Source organism: Orycteropus afer, unplaced genomic scaffold (assembly GCF_000298275.1).
Source record: "Orycteropus afer afer isolate SDZICR_OR568_19922 unplaced genomic scaffold, OryAfe1.0 scaffold00930, whole genome shotgun sequence".
In the NCBI taxonomy this organism is placed as follows: Eukaryota; Metazoa; Chordata; class Mammalia; order Tubulidentata; family Orycteropodidae; genus Orycteropus; species Orycteropus afer.
In genome coordinates this window covers 417,064-431,590 of record NW_006922517.1, presented here as the reverse complement: position 1 = coordinate 431,590, position 14,527 = coordinate 417,064, and the positions used below count along the sequence as shown (strand labels likewise).

Here is a 14,527-nt window from a genome sequence, read left to right as displayed (position 1 = left end):
CATGTTTAAAGTGTAAAATTTACTAAAGTTGGACATAAGTATACAGTCAGGAAATTGCCACTACAAAAATACATAAATAAATCCATCACTTCCTAAATCTACCTCCTGTAACTTTGTAATTCCTGTCTCCCTTAAATATATTTTAAAATGTAAAAGAATTTAACTTCTTTTGGAAATTTAAATATGCATATTTCCCTCTGAAATCCTTAAGACTTTATGTAACTTGGTCCGTTAATGCCCTAATTGGTTATATAATGAGAACATTACTAACCTTAAACATTAAGTTATTTTACATAGAAAACTCAACTTCTCAACTCAATACCATTTAAAACCCCCTGGAACGTGCTCAGCTCTTACCACCAGTGACATGTTGTTGTTGTTGTTACATGCCGTCGAGTCAGCCCAGACTCATAGCGACCACTCCTTGGGTTTCCGAGGCAGTATCACTACGGAAGTAGATTGCCCAACCTTCCTTCCGAGGAGTGGCTGGTGGGTTTGAACCGCTAGCCTTCTGGTTAGCAGTCGAGTGCCTTAGGCACTATGCTACCAGAGCTCCTAAACAGTGACACAGCAACCCACAAACCACAAGACTATAAACTGACAGATGGGTGGTAGAAAGATATTCTTAACCACGCTACTTATGATAGTGAAGTAGTAGACTAGGTCTTCCAAATTTCTTGGTATAGATGAGTATGCGTTTCCAGTGTTACATCTGTTTGTTCAGATTTCTCAATTAGCATTCTGTTAATTCCTGGAGCTTTGTTTTTTGCCAGTGCCTTTAGTGGGTCAGGTCTTAGCTTTCATTTATCCAGTTGTGTAGAAAAGTAGAGTGGTACATCAAGAAAAAAAATTCACTCTCAACAAATATTTAATAGTGGGGATAGATTTTTCTTAACCATGGCTTCATAATATATTTGGGTCCATCACATTTTTCAAAGCAGATTTTCAACTTAGCATAGTTCTCAACTATCAATTCTGCCCCTCCCCAACCTACCTGTGACAATATCTGGAAACATTTTTGGCATTCTACGTGCATCCAGTGGCTGTGGACACTTCAGACATCCTACGATACACACAACAGTCTCCCACAAAGAAAACCTAATTGGCCCAAGATGTCAATAGTGCTGATGCTGAGAAACACTGAACTAGATGCCAAACCAAAACCAAACTCACTGCCATCGAGTTGAATCCAACTCATAGCAACCCTCTTGGTTTCCAAGGTGGTAAATCTTTACAGAAGTAGATTGCCCAGTCTTCCTTCCATGGAGTGGCTGGTGGTTTTGAACCAACAATCTTCTGGTTAGCAGTCAAATGCCTAAGGCACTACACCACCAGAGCTCCTCTGAAGTAGATTAGTCCTTCTCAAACTTTGGAGTACATCAGAATCATCATTAAAACACAAAATGCTGGGCCTCATTTCGAGTTTCTGATTAAGTAGGTTAGAGTGGACCCAAGAACTTGCATTTTAACAAGTTCCCAAATGATGCTGATGCTGCTGGTTGGGGGACCACACATCAAGAACCACTTAAATAAAGCCAAATGCCAAGGAAAATGACAAGCAAACATAGTATGTAGTTCATAAACATTAGATGGATGAAGAAACAAAAAATGGTTTGCCCCACACACATACATTACTGATGAAGACAGCAACAATCTAATACTATTGCTTTTCCATTTCCACATGGATGTTCCAACAAGGAAGGCCTCACTTCAACATTTGGAGGCCTCTCTGACAAAGACCTCCTGTTGAGATTTTATTATTTTTTTTAAATGCTTGTTGTTTGAATGAAGTGAAAGACACCAAAGTTTCTGTTCACTCAATACTACAAAATAACCAAAGTCACTCACCATCCAGCCAGCAGGTATGCCAGAGGCTATGGTGGCTTGGCCAGTCTTGGCATTCTCATCAAACTTGTCAGCAGTGACAAAGTCAACAGGCAAAGTAATCTTCACACCATTCTTCTCAGCTTTGGACATTAGGTCTTTGACAATCTTGGCTCCCTCTTCATCAAACAGAGAAGTGCCAATCTACACAGAAAAGTGAAGATAATGATGATCAGCCTCTACACTAAGAATATGATTGCCTCACAAAGCAGACAGGAACTACACAAAATACAATATAAAAGGACAATGTAAAGACAAATGAACCCACCAAAATAAAAGTATGGGAAGTTCTAGAGACTCAAATAAGAAGCTGGTTTTCTTTTTAAACTTACATAACCTGCTATTTATCATGAATAGCTATTTGACATCCACTTGTCAGTTTTCTTACCTCCATGTTATTGAGCACTTTAAGGAAGGTAAAAGCCATTCCACCACCAATAATCATCTCATTGACTTTGTCCAGCATATTATTGATCAGTTGGATTTTGTCTGCAACTTTAGCTCTAAAAGGAAAGTGAGAATCATCACCAGAAGAACAAATAGTGGACTAGAAAATTCATATTATATTGGGCCTAAGTATTTGTATCAAGGCATAGGTGCAGAGAAATGTTCCACAAAGTAACAAAAGCACTGCTTGACACTGCTTTCTATTTTCCAACCTAAAAGGCCAATGAATTTCTAACCAAGAAGGGCTTAGAAGACCTACTCTTGTCTAAAGAAACCATGGGTTCCAAATATGTCTATTTTGCACACCCCAAAAAGATCAGAATCAAAATTTTTACTTGTGCTCAGGATCCCTGAGCCCACTCAGAACTGTCCTAACCTTAGAACAATGATCAGACTGTATATAAAATGAATATACATTAAGCTGGGATAGAGATATTCCTAGTCTAAATCCACACCTTTAGGGCTAAGGTCAGTTGTTGGGACATTTACTTTATGACATTTATTATCCTTTTGGACCTTTGAACACATTTATTGAGCATCTACTCTGTCGAGGACTATTCTAGGTCTTTGAGAAAAATCAGTGGTCAAAACAAAGTTTCCTTTTGGAGCTTATATAGTGGAGGGATATGAGACAATAAATACAGATGCTCCTTTAACCTCCCTGAGAAAGATATTCAAACTAAACAGAAGCAAATTCACTTGAAGCACAAGCTTTAAAATACCTTCTATAAATAATAGCTTGCCTTTAATATATATTCTCATATATCTAAAATCCCACCTAAGAAGGGGTCAAAACTGGAGATCCTGGATGCAGTGGGAGGAAAAACGGAATGAAATTCAAAAACACAATAACGACCAGAATTACTGGTCAGATGGAGTCTGGTGGGAGCCCCAAGACTATGGCCCTAAAATATACTTCAGGCCTGGGATAGGACTTACTCCCAAGGGCTGGCTCTCAGCCCAAAGGTAGTAAGACTTACATGCAGAACACTGAACCCAGGGCGATGTACCCATCTACTCTACGGAGATACATCCCTTGGAGTAATTGGCCATGGGGCACCAGAGGGGCAACTTTCACATGAAGGGAAAGCTGGACACATAGAAGTGCATAACTAAGAAGGGCACAGAGATGGGGGGTTCACAGGGAAGGGAGAGGAGGAGAGTGGGTTAGGGTTGGTGATGGTAATCGGGGAGAGAAACCAAATGTACATGAACTGTTGAATGTAAAAGAAATTCTGCTCTGTAAATCTGCACCCAAAGCACAATAAAATAAAATAAAATCCCACTTAAACAGACAAATCACCTCAGGTCTCAGCTTCCCTTTTCACTCAATAAACAATAAGGTGCCTAATCTACAAAGGAGCTCTGGTGGCTTAGTTCCTAAGGCATTTGACTGCTAACCAGAAGGTCGGTAGTTCAAACCCACCAACCACTCCATGGAAGGAAGACTGAACAATCTACTTCCATAAAGATTTACTGCCTTGGAAACTCAAAGGGGGTCGCTATGAGTCAGAATCGACACGATGGCAGTGGGTTTGGTTTTTTTAATTTAATCTGTGACAGGTCCTATGCTAGGATATGTGAAACAGAGGTATGAAATAACAGTGATATGGGGGAAATGGATGGCAAGAAATTGTTTATTTTACTTGTAAACAGTGGTTGCCAACAAGGATATTGTTAGGTGCCATCAAGTCAGCTCTGACTCATAGCGACCCTGTGTACAACAAAATGAAACACTGCCCAGTCCTGCACCATCCTCCTAATCCTTGCTATGCTTGAGCCCATAGTGGCAACCACTGTCAACCCATCTCATTGAAGGTTTTCCCCTTTTTTGCTGACCCTCCACTTTACCAAGCATGATATCCTCCAGGGACTGGCCACTAAGGATAAGAATGAATAAATGGATAATTTGTATTAAATACATACACACACACACACATATACCCACACATAAATCTGCATGTTTGGTCATATATATATATATACATACACATACATACTCACTGTATCACCAAGGCTCCTTATATATATGTCACATAAAATAAATAAAGGGAGAAAAAAATACTCAACCTTTCCTAAAGAATGTGGGATATTTATAGCTCAAATGCCTGTTTCTTCAGCAAATCAATGGAATGAAAAATAATAAAGAAGAGGGAACTATTATAGAATAAAAGATACCTAACAACCAAATTACTAGGCCTTTCTTTTGAGGCACCTCTGGATGGACTTCAACCTTCAACCTCTTGGTTAGCAGCTAACTGTGTTAACATTTTTCACACACACCGGCACCTCAGAGGAAAGGCCTAGCAATCTACTTCTGAAAAAATCAACCACTGAAAACCCTAATATGGAGCACAGCTCTACTCTGACACAAATGGGGTCACCCTGAGTTGGAATTGACTCAATGGCAACTGGCTAACAACAATCAAATACAATGTGTGGACTGTGTTTGGATCCTGATTCAAGCAAACCAACTGTAAAAAAGATATTTTTAAGATAATTGAGAACATCTGAATACAAACTGGGTGGTAGATGATATTAACAAAACTGTTCAATCTTGTTTGTTATAACATGGTGGTGATTTAAATCTCCTTATCAGTTAAGAAATGTATACAGAAGTGCTATAAGTAAAGTTACAAGATGTCTAAGGCTTGCTTTACAATGCTCCTGCCCCCCAAAAAATAGGGAGATAAAACAAGATTGGCAAAAATCTCACTAATTCTTGGAGGAGAGGAATGGATATCAGGGTGTGGAGGGTTATATTATTGTTTCAACTTATATACATGTTTGAAGGTTTCTACAATAAAGTTTTTTCAAAAAATAAAAAAAATCTTCAGGAAAAAAAAAAGTTATTAATGGACTATGGAGACTACACAGCTAGAAAGGTGGCAAAAAACCTCCACACCAACTTCCTTGGGAAGACAGCTACTTCAGGTTGAGTCTAAAACCTAACCATAACCACTAGGTGGCACTCACTCCCAAATTCCAGGCCTAACAGAAGGTTAAAGAACCAGACAGCTTAAACAAACCCTAACCTTCAGGGAAGCAAAGATCAGTGTTTGACCTTCATAACCCAGTGCATAAAACTCATAGGTAATCTTCCAGGAACATACCTTTTTGCCAGAACAAGATACAGAAAGCAACCTATACCCAACATAATTTTTTTCTGGATCCTGAAACTGGGCTCCTGAAGCTTAGGGAGCAACTGTTACCTGAAATTGACACCCAACCCCTGAGCCAATTTTTATAGGGAAATGCTAATTGTTTTCAGTATCTTAGAAAAAAACCCAACTCATAGAAGGGCCATGACCTCTAACCATTAAGAGGCTGCTGCCTAGCTAGCCATGCCAGATGATAGGAATTATCTACCTCTTCTAGCAGTCTCAGCTCTCTCTCCCTACCTTATCACCTAAAATTTATCTTATAGCCTCAATTCTAAAATTTTTAACTAAGCCATTAGAATATCATCATCCACATGGGACTTTCCTCATAGTAGAAAATATAAAATAGATATGTGATCTGGAAAAATGAGGTCAAAGCACCAGAAGAACTAGATGGTGCCCAGCTACCACTGCCATCCACTTGGAAGGGATGTAGGAGATCCTGCATAGAGAGGGAGAACAATGTGGAACAAAACTCAAAATCATTTGGAGGCAAAAAAAAAAAAGAAGAAGGTGGGGACCAGGTTTGCTGGTCCAATAGAGCCTGGTATAACCACTGAGACTATGGCCCCTAGCTGCCCTTCAGGTCTGGAATTGAACCCACAACTGTGGTTTCCAGCCAAACAAAGTACAGGCATGTGAGTTAAACATTTACCTCAAGCAGACACACGCCCTGGAGAGAACAATCATGGGAGAAGGAAGGGCTGCTTATGCATAGGGAGATAGCTCAGGGTGCAGAAGAGTATGAAGGGATGGACACTGGGAGGAGGTAACTATGGGGAGGAAGTGGGAGGGGAGCTGTTGCATTGTAAATTCTGGTCATTGACATGAGACAAAGTATATGTGAACTGCTGTATGAAAAGTGAATTTACTCTGTAAATCTTCACCCAAATCCAAATAAAATAAAAAAAAAAAAATGAGGTCAAAGCGATATTTTAAACATATATGAGGTTTTAATAGTTATACCTTGCCAGATTATATGAATGTGAAAGACTCAAGTGCTTCAAAATTGTTAGATGACCAGCTATGGTGGATCTTTTTCATTCTTCCCTCCAGAACCATTTTCTGTCTTTCTCTGCCCTTTTCTCTGGCCCAGGAGGCTAACTTGCATGGGATCCCTCACCCTTTGGCTTCTAGCTGAGTTTTAACCAATTGAGGTGGGCCGTGCATCCGCAAGAGATTACAGGGAGATCAAGAGTATTTTATCTCCTTGGTTTCCTCCCTGCCAGATGACCATCATTATGTCCCTTGACCAAAGACTACAGTTCCTGTCAGAGGGCCCTCTCCACACAACTACCATCTCTGGATTCTGCCCTCCTTGTCCCTTCAGGCCCAGGGACAATAATGGCCATTGCTAGCCCCAGATTATTGCATCATCCCTTTTTGGTTTCCCATGCCTTTATGAATAGGCCCTTTATTAAATTCTCCTCAGTTGTCCAGCTTAATTATACTTCCTGACAACAAACCACCCAAGATACAGCCTATCACCAGACAACCACACATGATCTTAGAAGACTTCTTCTTACCCGCCCAAGATGGCCAGGAAGGGTCGCTCTGGGTTCTCCAAGGCCTTGGCAAAGTAATTCAGCTCCTTCTTCATCAAGAAACCACCAGCCTTCTGTGGCAGATTCACTCCCACCATGGAACTAAAAAAAGACCAAAGACACTCAAATTCTAGTCAATCTCTATCATTTCTCTCAGTTCTAGAGGCCATCTCCTTATCACTGAAATACTTTCACTTCTGAGACCACAGTATTCATTCCTGTTATTGTTGGATGCCATCAAATCAATTCCAACTTATAGTGACCCCATGTGGCAGAAGAGAAATGCCTGATAGGGTTTTCTTGGCTGTAATCTTTATGGAAGCAGATCACCATGTCTTTCTTCAGAGCAGCTAAGTGGATTCGAACAGCCAACCTTTCAGTTAACAGCCAAACACTTAATAGTTTGCACCCTAAACTGCAACAAAAACACTCAGATAACAAGATAAGGTTTTCAACTATTATTGCAGGGTCAAGGGGAAAAAAAAGAAAAAACAATGACCCTAGGTAGAATTGAAGCTACCCAATTTATAGTCTTCAGCAGACCAAGGATTCATCACAGTTAAGTAATCAGCCAGTTCATGACAACAGAAGATGATTCCTCAATATGCTTCCTACTGATAGCATAAGGTTCTGGTTTCATAATGTTCACAAAGGAGAACTCTACATGTAATATCCAAAGTAGGAAAGAGCAATCTCTTCCTAAAGACTAGCATGCCTGGTCAAAAAATTCCACAATTCCCAGCATTTTTTACTCTCATTTCCTATTTAGATCAGGTATACTCAACAAGAGCCATAATAGTAGCACCAATTAGACAGGAGCTCATCAGACCATGGTATAACACAGAAATCTCCAAAAGCTCCCACAGCTTGGGCTACTTGTGTAAACGGCAACAGTGCTCTCAGCTGAAAAGACTCTGGGTACCTGTGGGCTCGGTGAGCAGTGCCAAAAGCATCATTGACATAGACATCCCCTAGCTTGGAAAGTGAAGCCTGGAAGGCTTCTGTTTTGGCTGGCACAGCTTTAACCTGCAGGAAAAAAAAAAATTTAAAACCAATACAGGAAATTTGATGGTTCCAAAGACTACTGTAAAAGCATTTCATACCACCAAGAACCCTTAAATATCTCTAAAGACTCAGAGCCGATAGGAGAGAAATTTTTTTATAAACAGCAAAGAGATGTTCTTTCTCCTTTCAGTAATTTTGCTATTTCTGCTCTCCATGAAACTGTAAACCTAGGATTCCTGAACCATGGCTTAACCTCTAAACAAAGTAGATATCATGTAAAGTTAAATACATCCCATTGGCCTCTACCCTATTCTCTAGGACAAGATTGTGATTACTCTGCCTCCTTCTCCTTATCCTGATTTATTTCCTCACTTTAACATAATCTCCTCAAAAAATTTGTATGATTTCACTCACAAGCAACTGGCTATCAAGGCCTTTTTTTTACAAAGGAGAATGAGGTCCTGATATGTATTCATCAAAAAAGCAACAAAGGGCAGGCAGAGAAGCCAGACGGAAACATGACAACAGAAAAGGTCTCCACTAAATTTAAGGACCTCAGAAAACATTTTATTTAGTTAAAAGGGGATACACTTACTCCTCGTTTATGTGTCAACCTGGCTGGGCCATAATGATTCTCAGTGGTTTGATAGTTATATAATGATGAGATTTGGCATTTATGTAATGATGTAGACACCCTCTATTTGTAATGTGATGTGGTCATCGTCCATTTTCACATAATGACCTGGTCTTTCGAACCTAACCATGTGAATAAGCGAAGAGAGGGTGCCCACTGAGAATCAAAGTCCAGCCATATTGACACATAACCTTAACCATCACGGCCAACATGATTCTGTCTCACACCTAGACATTCGTTACTGCCAGGTGCATATCATTAATGCAAACAATAGTTGAACAGTAAATTTTTTACTACTGTCATAAATGTGAAATGTAGAGTAAGGAGAGAATTGATAAATGAGGAAAGGATATACTGTGCTCCTTTAAAAAATCACCTACATGAGACCAAATAGTCAATAAGTACTTTAAAACAGAGGAGAACATGTGTGTGGGGGAATGGAAATGGAACAACCCAAATGAAAATAATGAGAATGCTCACACATTGTGAAGAATGCAACCAATGTCACTGAACAAATTATGTAGAAATGAATGAATGGAAACCTAAACTGTTGTGTATACCTTCATAGAAAAGGCAATAATCATTTATTTAAAAAAAAGGAAGGTACAGACTAGCATAGTCGGTTCATCATTTCCTGAACAAAAGATTTTGCCTCAATTTTCTGGTGCCTCCTGCTATTTCTAATCCCTTAAGTTTATGCATCTTGAGTTTCAGTTTAAAATGGCACCACACTTAAGGTCAGCATTTGACTTCTACTGCTGTACCAAGACCATGCCAATGGCATTATAAGGCAAGACCAGAGCCTGCTGTGCTAAGAAAAGAAACTGCTTGAAAGCAAGTATTCCCAGTGACCTTAAGAAATGTTAGAAGTACAAAAAGAAATTGATATGAGAGTTTGATAGCACCTTGTTCCCCAAGATACTAAAGACCCTAAAATGCCTTCAGCTTCCCTTCTTCCCATTTGGCAAATTCAAAACCATTCTCAAAGAATCAGCTTTATCATTTAATATTTGAATTCCACTTGTCAAGTCACAGTGATCCGACCTGTGGGTTGTCTATGGCTGCTTCTGCTCTACAATGGTTAAAGTTAAAGTTCTAACACAGACCATATTATAACAAATTATATGGCCACAGAGACTAAAATATTTACTACATGGTCCTTTACAGAAAATTTTTACTGATCTAATAGCCTAACACCAGCACCACCACCTCAAACTTTCTGAGATTTATGTTTCTTTATCTATAAAATGATGATACCTATATACCTCATCATAAAGAAATTCAAAGAAAAATGTTCTATAATTAAGAAAAATGTTTTAAATTCAAGGCAATATTATCACAATTATAGTTTACTTAACTCTAATCAACTATCCCAAATAGTCCCTTGTCATGGATTGAATTATATCCCCAAAGAATATGTGAACTTGGCTAGGCCATGAATCACAGTACTGTGTGGCTGTCTTCCATTTTGTGAATTATACTCCATTTTGTGATGTGTTACAAATCCTAACTTCTACAAGTTAATGAGGCAGAATCAGTGTGAGGTGTCTCGAGTCACAGCCTTAGAGGAGGGTGGGACTCAAGTCATGCTCCTACTCAAGCAAGTCTTAATTAAGTCATACCCCTGAAGCTCTGATGGCCTAGTGCCTAAGGCATTTGACTGCTAACCAGAAGGCTGACTCAAACCCACCAGCCACTCCTCAGAAGGAAGATTGGGCAATCTACTTTCATAGAGATACCACCTCGGAAACCTAAGGAGGGGTCACTATGAATCAAATTGACTCGATGGCTCTGAGTTTGGTTTTGGTTAGTTTTATTCAGGTCACCCCCTTGCTTGAGCCACACCCTTTATCTTACAAGAGATGAAAAGGAGAGAGAAGCAAGCAGAAAGGAGGGGGACCTCCAAGAAAGAGGAGCTAGGAGTAAAGCATTTCCTTTAAACACAGGATGCCTGTGCTAAGAACCTCCTAGACCCAGGGGAAGATTGATACCAAGACTCACAGAGGTCTCCAAAGAATACCAGGCCCACAGATGTTGAAAGGAAACAAGGACATTCCCTAGAGATGGCACCCTGAATTTGGACTTTTAGCCTCCCAAACTGTGAGAAAATAATTTCTGCTCGTTAAAGCCATCCACTTGTGGTATTTTTGTTATAGCAGCAACTAAGTTCTTTTCCAATTGAAAGGAGAGTATAACATTTCTGCTGAGATAAATTATAAGAATAAAATCCCAGTTAGACCAAATTTAATTCACTGTTTTAAAAGTATGACGCTTAATGCAAGCAGCCAACCAGGGCACGACAATTACTAACCTCTGTTCTCCTGGAGCAAAAGAGGAAGAAGGAAAGTCAGGAATATGAGGAAGAAGTGGAATGTGTGGCAAACTGCCTACTTTGTGATGTGACCCCCATTGGGTTTCCAAGGCTATAACTCTTTACAGAAGCAGACTGCCCCATCTTTCTTCCATGGAGCAGCCAAATGCCTTAACCACTACATCACCAGAGTACCTTACTTTGTGATGAGACCAGAATAACTGAATGGTGCCTGGTTACCATTACTGAACATTTTGATCAAATACTCTATAGAAGAATCCTGATCAAAAGGGAGAAATGTAGAACAGAACTTCATATTCTTACAAAATCCAGACTCTCAGGAGCCATGGAGCCTGGATGAACTCCTGAAACTATTGTTCTGAGATAATCTTTAAACCTAAAATAAAAAATACCTCCTGAAGTCTTCTTAAAACTAAACAATACTTTACTGCTTAACAGTACTTTAGTAAAAAATGTCTGCCTTGAGCTTTATGCTCTTTTAAGAAACATTTTTGTGGGATCAAATTGACAAAAGTAACTAGAAAGATAGGAACGATAGGGAGCAGTCAGTTTATGTTAATGGAGAGGGAACAACTCAGAAAAGGAGGGTAAGAATGGCTGCACAAGTCAAAGAACATAAATCTCTATCAATGAATTGTACACATGAAACTGCTGAATTGGTGTACGTTTTGCTGTGTATATTCCCAACAACAAAATAAATAAATAAAAGTTTCAAGATCAAGCTATAAGCTAATTCCCTTTCCAAATATGAATACAGATTGTCCTTCCATAACACACCAGGGCCTATAACTTAGAAAATGTTGTTCCAGCCTTGATTACAAACAAAAATGTCTAAAACTGGCTTTCTGGAGGAACAGCTGATATATAGCATGGATACTCACCCAACAATCACCCTGTGGTTGTTTTGTTATCAAAACATGGGAATCACAGTCTACCCTTCAGATGTGATTATCTCTCAGAAAAAATTAACTGTCAGAAAAAAATCCTCATGTTTCTTAGGCCAGATGTATAACAAAGGGACCATCAGAAATTAGCATATTCACTGAACACACATCTGACGGATGATCACACATTTTTCAAAAGGTTTCTGGAATGCTGGTAATATTGTATTCTTTGACCTAGGTGGTGGTTACATAAATCTGTTTACTTTGTGATAATTCTTTGAGCTATAAACTTATGATGTATACATTTTTATATGTATATCATACATTTTTAAGGGAAAAAATGAGCTTCCCTTATTCTTCAATTAGTCTCAACCCTAATAAGGTCAAAATCATAGGTCCCACCTTATTTCCAGAAGCATCTTTTCCCTTCCCTTCTTCCTCCACATGAAAACGGAGGTTCTCCAGCAGGATGACAGAACCAGCAGCTGGGTCAGCACAGGCTTTCTCCACTTCTGGACCCACGCAGTCATTCAAGAACAGAACATCCCTACGAAGAGCAAAGCATGGCAAGACTTGAGCAGTCTGAAAGTTAAGAACCAGTGACAACATACTTAATAACAATGCCAGAGGCAAACCACACCACAGCCTAGAACTTACTTGCCCAGCAAAGTTTTGAGTTCTACAGCAACTGGCTTTAAGGAGTACTTGTCAGGCATGGGGACACCATCAGGCCGGCCCAGATGGCTCATAAGAACGACTGACTTGGCTCCATTGTCCAAACAGAATTTGATACTTGGGATGGCAGCTTTGATCCTGCAACAACCAAAAGGAGACAACAGATAAGAGTAAGGTTTCTCCCAGGAATTAGTGGGCACTTTTTTATTCACAACCTTATAAAACATGAACCCCTCTTTTGTCTCCAAATTCTCTCAAATCTACTATTAGCAACTCAATGGTAGTCCTTTCATATTCAGGGAAAAAGTTAAATATAATGTCAGTCCTCTACCTAAGATAGTACAATCTCATCATAAATTTATCCTTTATGCAGAAAAGAGTTAACATAGTGAGCCTGAGGCTGCTATCTTTAGAAGGAGCTACTTGCAAGGTTGGCCCTTAGCTGGTTATATGGGAACTTGGCTTTTAAGTGGTCCTCATTTCTTTAACTGATAAGGGCCATTCATTGTTCATAGACTGTCTTATAAACAATGTGATTTATGCTAAACACCTGCTTCCCTTTAGGAGTCTGAATTTTGATAGTTGCTAGGCAGACAGTGCCTATATGACCAGCCTGCAAGAGAAATCCTGAGAGCTGAACTTCTAATGGGCTTCTCTGGGCAGAAACTTTGAACAATTTACTGTATTTTTCACTGCTGGAGAAAGGCCACTCAGTTTGTCATCTTGCCTCACCACATGGGAAGAAAAGAGCATCATAAGCCTGTGCATGGACTTCTCCAGACTTGGCCTTTGTCTTTTTCCCTTGCTGATCCGGTCACATATCCTTTTTCTATAATATACCTTAGCTCTGAGTACAACTATAGACTGAATTCCTATGAATCCTTCTAGGAAAGCACCAAATGTGGATGATCTTAAGGAACCTCGAAACATCCCAATTATATGACTATAGAAGATATGTAAAATTCCCAAACTTTGAAACCATAAAAAGAAATTTAGGGAAAATTGAAATACTATGTAGTAATTTTCCTGCACCCATTACAGATCCTAATTAACTTTTTTATTTAGGTAACAATAAATGCATTATATAGAACTTGCTTTACATAATGTATCGTATTTATTACACTATAGTTTAATCAGAAAGTAATTAAACTTCCTTTATACATTTAAAATTTTTATTACAAATGTTTCTAGCCTTCAGTTTTTGTCAGTTTATAAAAAATTAATATTGATAACAGAGAAAATCATTTATTTATTCAACAGATACCTATTAAACACATCTTTTATGCCAACCATCAATCCAAGTTCTGAAAATGTAAGAGTAAATAAAACAGTCTCTGTTCTCACAGAGGTGAAATTCTAAAGGAAGGAGAGACAATAAACAAATATATACATGATATATCACATGGTTATAAAAGCTAAGGAGAAGATAAAGCAAGGTAGAGGAAGAGAATGATTGGGACAGTAGTTGTGGGAATATTTTAGATAGGAGTGGTCAGGGAACATCTCTCTGATAAGGTGACACTGGAGCAGTGAATGGAATGATTAAAAAAAAAAAGTTCCATTGATAAAATATGCTATTTAACAGATGTAAAATTCATCAATCTCAAATAAAGAATAAATACTTATCAGGTACAGGGAGCCCTGGTAACACAGAGGTTAAAGCACTTGGCTACTAAGCAAGAGGTTGGCAGGTCAAACCCACCAGTCACTCCATGGGAGAAAGATGTGGCAGTCTGCTTCTATAAAGATTTACAGCCTTGTAAACACTGTTGTTGTTGTTGTTGTTTGCCATCGAGTCGGCCCCGACTCATAGCCATAGCGACCCCTCCTTGGGTTTCCGAGGCAGTATCACTACGGACGTAGGATTGCCCAACCTTCCTTCCGAGGAGTGGCTGGTGGGTTTCAACCGCCAGCCTTCTGGTTAGCAGTCAAGTGCTTTAGCCACTATGCTACCAGAGCTC

The 14,527-nt window shown here is 39.2% G+C and overlaps 1 protein-coding gene across 1 annotated transcript in view; it reads right to left on the bottom strand.

Moving 5' to 3' along the window:
- The window catches only part of PGK1 (phosphoglycerate kinase 1), a 27,415-nt gene that overhangs the window by 3,721 nt on the left and 9,167 nt on the right, over positions 1–14,527 (bottom strand). The window contains exons 3-8 of the mRNA XM_007958335.2: positions 12,549–12,704; positions 12,294–12,438; positions 7,959–8,062; positions 7,019–7,138; positions 2,273–2,387; positions 1,849–2,028 (exon numbers count right to left, since the gene is read on the bottom strand). Coding sequence (XP_007956526.1) covers positions 1,849–2,028; positions 2,273–2,387; positions 7,019–7,138; positions 7,959–8,062; positions 12,294–12,438; positions 12,549–12,704 — 820 coding nt within the window. The remainder of the gene's footprint in view (positions 1–1,848; positions 2,029–2,272; positions 2,388–7,018; positions 7,139–7,958; positions 8,063–12,293; positions 12,439–12,548; positions 12,705–14,527) is intronic.